General features: G+C 60.0%; 1 protein-coding gene across 1 annotated transcript in view; it reads right to left on the bottom strand.

The window, feature by feature from the left end:
* Nucleotides 1-1,331: 1,331 nt before the first annotated feature.
* The window catches only part of LRSAM1 (leucine rich repeat and sterile alpha motif containing 1), a 43,505-nt gene continuing 37,161 nt past the window's right edge, over nt 1,332-7,675 (bottom strand). Inside the window, exons 20-24 of the mRNA XM_065879952.1 lie at nt 7,333-7,431; nt 5,401-5,532; nt 4,209-4,290; nt 2,558-2,691; nt 1,332-1,457 (exon numbers count right to left, since the gene is read on the bottom strand). Of these exons, the coding sequence (XP_065736024.1) occupies nt 1,332-1,457; nt 2,558-2,691; nt 4,209-4,290; nt 5,401-5,532; nt 7,333-7,431 (573 nt within the window). The remainder of the gene's footprint in view (nt 1,458-2,557; nt 2,692-4,208; nt 4,291-5,400; nt 5,533-7,332; nt 7,432-7,675) is intronic.

Here is a 7,675-nt window from a genome sequence, read left to right as displayed (position 1 = left end):
AGCAGGGTGTGTGGGGAGGGAAACCATCAGAGGTCCCCTGGGTACCTGGAAAGCAGGACTCACACCACATGGGCCCTTCATCCGTCCTGTTTCAGCCCGCAGGACTGTCACAACAAGGCAGGGAGAGTGAGGGCCTGTCCCCTGCATCCCGCCGGCTCTTACGCTGTGCCTGCGATGAGCAGTCGGGGCTCCCTGGTGGCCGCCGGCCTACGTCAGGGCTCCATCGTGTTCCTTGCTGACCAGATGGGGAACTAGGATGTGGAAGGTTGGCCAGAGTCAGAGTTAGCTGGAGGCAGAGCCCAGGCGCCCCGAGCAGGCCTGCCTCTAGCCCAAAGGAAAAGCTGCCCCTGGCTCAAAACTATCTGCCAGAAGGTGCACGATAAAGGTGCAGCTCTACAGCGAGTACCAGGAGCATGGCTCCTCCTGCAATTGTGCGCTGAACAACCTGCGTGGCTGCAAGGGTTCAGGGGTCAAGATGCTTCTAGGCTCCAGAGCCAGCAGCACCACGTTCCTGTCGCAGGGCCCGGGACATCCAGCCCCCTGGTCTGGGGTAACGATAACAGAGCACAGAGCACAGCCCACACGGCACCACGAGCTCCGCAGACTTTCTGAGCCCTTCTCTTAGAGCCCTGGTCTCTCCACCTGCAACAAGGGAGGTTTGGATAACTTCACCTTTGGGAACACCGCACCTCCCCCCTTCCCTTCTGACGCAGCTGCGACCCCCTCCCCCTCCCCGGGCTCCATCAGGACCCAGTGATGACTCTGGAGGAGCAGGCTGGAGATGGGTTTATTGACGTTACTGCTTTGGGTCTGCAAAGCTCAGTACCTGCTCCGGAGCTGCGTGGGGTGAGGAGGTGCGGATCTGGAGAGAGGAGGGGCCGACGTCGCTGCGGCACCAGGCCCGCCCTGAACACATTCTGACCAGTCAGTCCGAGGACACGGTGGCCTCCCCACCTCTCCCCTCGGCCAGGGCCCTCCTGCACTCCCACCACCCTGCCCCGTGGGACAGCACTGCCCGGGCTCCCCTGCTGAGGCTCCTGAGTGGGGGGCCGTGACTGCCAGAGGCAGCTGAGACACTCAGGCCTGTGCTCAGATGGAGGCACGCTGGCGCCCCACACCCCAGACCCTGTCCTCGTGCGGCGAGGGGTCCTCTGCTCCTCCACAGTATTCACGCTGGCTCTGTCCTTGGTCAGGAACACTCCTGTCTCCGCCTGGGCCAGGACAGAGGGGCCCGTACTAGTCCATGGAGAACAGAGCGGGAGCTGGAGCCCTGGGCCCGCAGGTGGCAGAGGCGGGGCTGGAGGTGTCAGGCCCGGGCCGGCAGCCGGCGCTCAGCGGCTGTGGTAGATGCGGAGGCGCTGGGCGATGTCCTGGCGGCACAGCGGGCAAGTATGCAGCGGCTGGCAGCACTGCTGGCAGCAGCAGACGTGGCCGCAGTTGAGGAAGATCATCTGGGCCTGAGGAGAGAGTGCGGGAGCGTCTGGGAACCAGCCCGGCCTGATTCCCCGGGAATGGGGCAAGTGAGGCCCCCGGCCCCCAGAGATCTGACAGCACGGTCGTCACGCTCCACGGCCCATCTTGGTCACTGTCTGCCCCTCTCTGTAACAGCCGTGCACGTTTGACAGCCCCACCCTATCTCACCAGCCTGGCTGTCGGATGTGCGTTGTTCCCAATTTGTGGTTTTTCTATGCACTTTGCCCGGCCCCTCGGTCTCAAAACCACCCCAGCATTATGGATTAAAAGCCATGGAAGTGTGTCTATTCTTTGCTTTAGCATTTCCTCTTTTTAGTAAGTTATCCTAAGTAAATAACCAAGGATGTGCTCCAAATTCTGTTCAAGGCTGTTCAGTAGAGCACTGTTTGTAATAACAAGAGCTAGGAAGCCACCTCCAGGGCCCAGAGCAGGGGTTTGGTTAAATTTATAACCACCAAGGCCCCCTGTATCACCGCATTCCCTGAGCCCAGCAAAAACCACAGGGTAGGGCTTCCCTGGTGGCGCAGTGGTTGAGAGTCCGCCTGCCGATGCAGGGGACACGGGTTCGTGCCCAGGTCCGGGAAGATCCCACATGCCGCGGAGCGGCTGGGCCCGTGAGCCATGGCCGCTGAGCCTGCGCGTCCGGAGCCTGTGCTCCGCAACGGGAGAGGCCACAACAGTGAGAGGCCCGCGTACCGCAAAACAAACAAACAAAAAAACCACAGGGTAATCAAACTGCTAACGTGGCAACCTTTCCTGAGCAGGATCACGCTCTGCGGGGAGGGGGAGTATTTTACGTGCTACACTGCTGAATTTTTATAATAGGCGTCAATTTTGTTACAGTTTTTAAAACAGGTTTTAAAAAGCCTCTTCAGAGAAAATTGTGTTGTTGATATTTAATGACTTAATACATATACGAAGGGAAACTTCCTAAGTGGGAGAAAAAACTCTTGAAAAAAAGGCCCAGAAAATGATGTTAGCATTACTCATGTTTGGGTAATGGGATCATGGGCCATTTTAATTTCCTGTTTTTTGCCCGGGAGGCTCCGGACGGCAGGCACTGGGCCTGTTGCCCCAGACTTACCTCCCGTTCCAGGCACACAACACATTCTGAGGTCTGGGCCTCCAGCTCCGCGCAGGGGGCCGATGGTCTTACTGCCTCGGGAAGCTCCTCAGGGGCCGTAGGGAGGACCTCGCCCTGGGGTGGTTTCGGCAGCTCTGTGGGGACAGAGACGCTGAGGCAGGGTCACGCCCACCTGACCCGATCCCTGGGGCCTCCCCTGGCCCCGCCTACCCCAAGTGGCAGGCAGCTGGAGCGGGATGGGATCCGACCAGGACCCTGCCTTCCTACACACCCTCTTATTTCTCTTTGCTGAGCCTGATTCCCCCACCTGTGAAACGGGACAGCTGGGGCGCCGGTTAATTGGGGCCTCTTACCCCTAACACTCTCTGAATCCTTCACAGCCACCCTGCAGGTAGGGCTCATCACTGTCAGAGATGAGAAATCGGAGGCTCAGAGGGGGAAGCCACTTGCCCGAGGCCACAGGGCCATCTAGTGGTAGAGCTGCCCCGCAGCAGCCCTGGCTAGGAACGGACCTCGCTCGCAGATTCTCCACCCAGGGGCCCAGGCGCAGGTGGCCCAGAGGGGCAGGGAGAGGAGTGAGCAGCTCTCAATGCTGCTCCCCCTGTCCCCTGGCAGAGGCCCCAGCATGTCCCCTGCCTGGGTCCCAACCGCCGCGAACGAGGACATCAGAATCGGTCTCTCTCATTATCACACCACGTGCACCAGCGACACCCCCAAGTCTCTCTCCATCCCTGAACCCCATCCCCTCAGTTCATGTTTTTCATTTATTCTACGGGTTAAATTACAAGTAGTATTTTTTATAATTGTAAAAAAACTGGTTTTTTTAAAAAAAGCCTATCACAACCACTCTAGACCCTCTAGGGGTATCACGGTGTTCCCCCCAAACCATCACTGTAAGGGGGCACTTCTATATTTAATAATAACACATATTGAGTCCTGGGATCAGAAAGAGAACTGTTGGGAAAACTCCTGAGGCTCTCCTGCCCTCTGGAGCTCAGAAGCCTTCCAGCCCAGCCCCTCCCTGCAGGGTGGCCACAATCAGGAAGAAGCCCTAAGGGTTAGGGTTAGGGTTAACCTGTCTCTGCCTCAGTTTCCTCATCCCTCAGATGCGGGTAACAATGGTGCCCACCTCACGGGGCTGCAGCAAAGGTGACCTGACATGGTGGTCGTCAAATGCCTGATACCCATCCTGCTCGGCACACAGGAGACCTTCCCCTGGGTCAGCCACAGCACCTGCCCTCTCCCGGGCCTCCGGATGAGGACAGGGCACCTCCTTCACAACCATCACAAACACCCTTCTACGTCCAAACCACAGGCCTGTCCTGGGGCGCAGGCTGGGCACGGGGTGGGCGCTGGGTCTGGCTGATCTCTCCCTCTACTCCAGGGATCCTGAGTGTGTGGTTCCTGACGTCTAGTAGGGTGGGCTTAGGGAAGCCAGAAGGGTCCTGAAACTGCCGTAGGAAAAGTTCTTTTTGTCCATTTTTGGAGGCTGCTTTTCCCGTTTATAAATTGTTCCTTTAGGAGGGAAGCTTAAGGACTGGCCAGGGTTAGAAGTGGCCCTCAGGACTCATCCTGAACTGTAAACAGGTGACACCCCCAACCGCAGCCCACACGTAAGGGCTCTGCCCAGGAGAGGGCTCAGCATCAGTACCTGGCCGGGCCCTGGTCGCGTCCAGCAGCTCCTGGGCTCTGCGCAGGATCTGGTGCCGCAGGCCGGCTTCCGAGACGCCCACCTGCTTGGACCAAGGAGGGCAGGTCATGGCCTGGGCTGGGCAAGGGACCTACTATGCAGCACGGTCAGAGCCACTACCTCCTCCCTGGCTTCTAGCACCCTCAGCTAGAAAGGTGGAGGCCTACAAGGGCCCGACAATCCATACAGCAGAGGGAGACACTGAGGCCCAGAGGGAAGCCAACACCAGTAACAGCTACAGTTTAGCAAGTGCGAAGCCCTCACAGGGGCTGTGCTGACAGCTTCAGCCACATGACTTCCCATCACCCCCGTGACGACCAGGAAGTCGGGACCGTCTGTCAGTTTGCACGGTCAGGTGGTTCACACTGAGACTGAGCTGCTGAGACGTGGCCGTGCCAGAATCACACGGTCCCTCAGCCTCCAGAGAGACTGCTCCTGAGCGTGGGTGACACAGTCGTGTCACCCTTCTGAGCCCCGGTGCCTGCGTCTGCCGAGGGCCGGGCAGTACAGCAGAGTGGTCAACAGCATGGACCCCGGCACCAGGCCAGCCACCTGGGCTGGAGTCCTGGCTCTGCTGTGCGACCTCGGGCCAACTGCTACCTTGCCGTGTCTCAGCCTCCTCATCCGAAAGATGATGACAATGTCAGCACGTGCCTGCCCAGGTTGTTGGGAAGATTCAATGAATTCGTATGTAAAACACGCTTAGAACAGCGCCTGGCACTGTCAAGTATTTGCCGGCATCGGTATTTGTCTCTTTTGAAGGGTAAATGAATTAGTGCGGCATGTACCAGGCTCGGGCAGCACTGCTGCTGTGATAACTGTAAATCCATGGGGTGGGGAGGGGGCCGGTCCAGGTGAGCTCCAAGGTCCTGGCTGTCCAGCCCTACGTGGTGAAGATCCAATCTGAACGGGGAGGGGGCACGGGGGGCAACAATCTGGGGTCAGCAGCACCCATAGCCCTGGCTTTGTAGCCACATGACTGGGGGCAGATGGGGCACATGTTCTGGCCTTCTGGGAGCAAGGTGGCCCTCTGACAGCTGATGACGTGGGCCTCACCAAGAACTGCGTGAAGGTCAAGTGGCCTCCTGGCTTGGGTTGGGCCAGGGCCCTGCCCGCTGCCCTCGCCTCCCCCCGAGGGGCAGCTGCTGCCCACCTTGGCCAGGTCCCCAGGGCCCATCCGGCTCAGCATGTCCAGTGAGATGCGGTGGTGGGCGAAGATGGGAAGGTAGTGCTCGGCCGACAGCTCCCCCAGGAGGGCCACCAGCTGGCGCTCCAGGCCTTCTTCCTGCAGGACAGACCCAAGGGAGAAGCCAAGCGCACCACGGATGGGGAAGAAAACCAAGAAGCCATTACTTACTCACAACAGCAAACAAAGAGTTCAAATACATACAACATAATGTGTAAAACGTATTCTTGGAACTTTTCCTACAAAAATGGACAGGTAAGGGCATAGAGATAGACGTACGAGGAAGTCAGTTCACTGCCACTCGGTAAACTTGACAACGTAAGCAGCTTAAGCACCCATCAAGAGGGGCCTGTTTAAACAAGTGAGGGCTCACGCAGATCCTAAACGCTGTGCAGTCGTCTGGGAACAACGAGGAGATCTACGCACACGGGCCTGGACAACAGCCTGTCACTACTGTGGAGGGGGAAGGAAGTTGCCAGAATAGCCTTATAGAAGGGCTCCTGTTTGTTTTTGGTCGTGCCACGTGGCTTGTGGGATCTTAGCTCCCCGACCAGGGATCGAACCTGTGCCCCCTGCAGTGGAAGCGCAGAGTCTCAACCACTGGACCTCCAGGGAAGTCCCAAGAAAGACTCCATTTTATTTAAAAAAAAAAAAAAAAAAAAGGGTGTGTGTGTGTGCATGTGTGTGAGAGGGGGAAAGGGAGGGGAGGGGAGAGGGGGAGAGAGGGGAGGGGGAGAGAGGGGAGGGGGGGAGAGGGGAGGGGGGAGAGGGGAGGGGGGGAGAGGGGAGGGGGGAGAGGGGAGGGGGGAGAGGGGAGGGGGGAGAGGGGAGGGGGGAGAGGGGGGGAGAGAGAGGGGGGAGAGGGGGGGAGAGAGGGGGGGAGAGAGGGGGAGAGGGGGGGGAGAGAGGGGGAGAGAGGGGAGGGAGAGAGGGGAGGGGAGAGGGGAGGGGAGAGAGGGGAGGGGGAGAGAGGGGAGGGGGAGAGAGGGGAGGGGGAGAGAGGGGAGGGGGAGAGAGGGGAGGGGGAGAGAGGGGAGGGGGAGAGAGGGGAGGGGGAGAGAGGGGAGGGGGAGAGAGGGGAGGGGGAGAGAGGGGAGGGGGAGAGAGGGGAGGGGGAGAGAGGGGAGGGGGGAGAGGGGAGGGGGGAGAGGGGAGGGGGGAGAGGGGGGGAGAGAGGGGGGGAGAGAGGGGGGGAGAGAGAGGGGGGAGAGAGAGGGGGGAGAGAGAGGGGGGAGAGAGAGGGGGGGAGAGGGGGGGAGAGGGGGGGAGAGAGGGGGGGAGAGAGGGGGGGAGAGAGGGGGGGAGAGAGGGGGGGAGAGAGGGGGGGAGAGAGGGGGGGAGAGAGGGGGGGAGAGGGGAGGGAGAGGGGAGGGAGAGAGGGGAGGGAGAGAGGGGAGGGAGAGAGGGGGGAGGGGAGAGGGGAGGGGGAGAGAGGGGAGGGGGAGAGAGGGGAGGGGGAGGGGGGGGAGAGAGAGGGGGGGAGAGAGGGGAGGGGGAGAGAGGGGAGGGGGAGAGAGGGGAGGGGGAGAGAGGGGAGGGGGAGAGGGGAGGGGGAGAGGGGAGGGGGAGAGGGGAGGGGGAGAGAGGGGAGGGGGAGAGAGGGGAGGGGGAGAGAGGGGAGGGGGAGAGAGGGGAGGGGGAGGGGGGGGAGACTGGGGACCACGTCTGTCCCATCCGCAGCCCCTGCGCTGGTGAGCGCACAGCTGTGGGTCTCTGCTCTGCCCAGAAGTGACTGAAAAGTCACCAGAACCAATGCTCCTCCCTCTTGTTTCTGTCCCTGCCGGGGGGACCTGGTACACTTAGTCACCAGAAATATGAATGGAATAAACTGGACAGGTCAGGAAGCCGGGCACCGCTGAGGCCAGAGGCTCCTGCAGGGTGGGCGCCAGCAGTCCTCACCTGCAGCTTCAAGGACAAGGGTTTCTGGTTCAAGAGCCGCTGATACTGAATCAGCCAGTAATTCTCCTGCTTAGTTTCGCTTTTGGCTTCTAACTCCGTCTGCCAAGAAGGAAGCAGACACTGTTAGTTACAAGTCAGTGAGTAGAAACAATGAGCGACACCTGTGAACTCTGCTCCCCTGAGCACGTGGATGACTCGGTATTTTACAAAGGACCTGCCTACCCACTGTTGCCTCACCCTTTAAACTACTGAGCCCGGAAAGGCAGGAAGCATCACTACCCCCACTTCACTGCCGAGAACCATCTCAGACACAGCATACCTGGTGGGGGGACCGGAACCTGGG

Source organism: Phocoena phocoena, chromosome 6 (assembly GCF_963924675.1).
Source record: "Phocoena phocoena chromosome 6, mPhoPho1.1, whole genome shotgun sequence".
Lineage (NCBI taxonomy): Eukaryota > Metazoa > Chordata > Mammalia > Artiodactyla > Phocoenidae > Phocoena > Phocoena phocoena.
The sequence above is the reverse complement of the archived record's forward strand: the minus strand, read 5'-3'. Positions and strand labels throughout refer to the sequence as shown.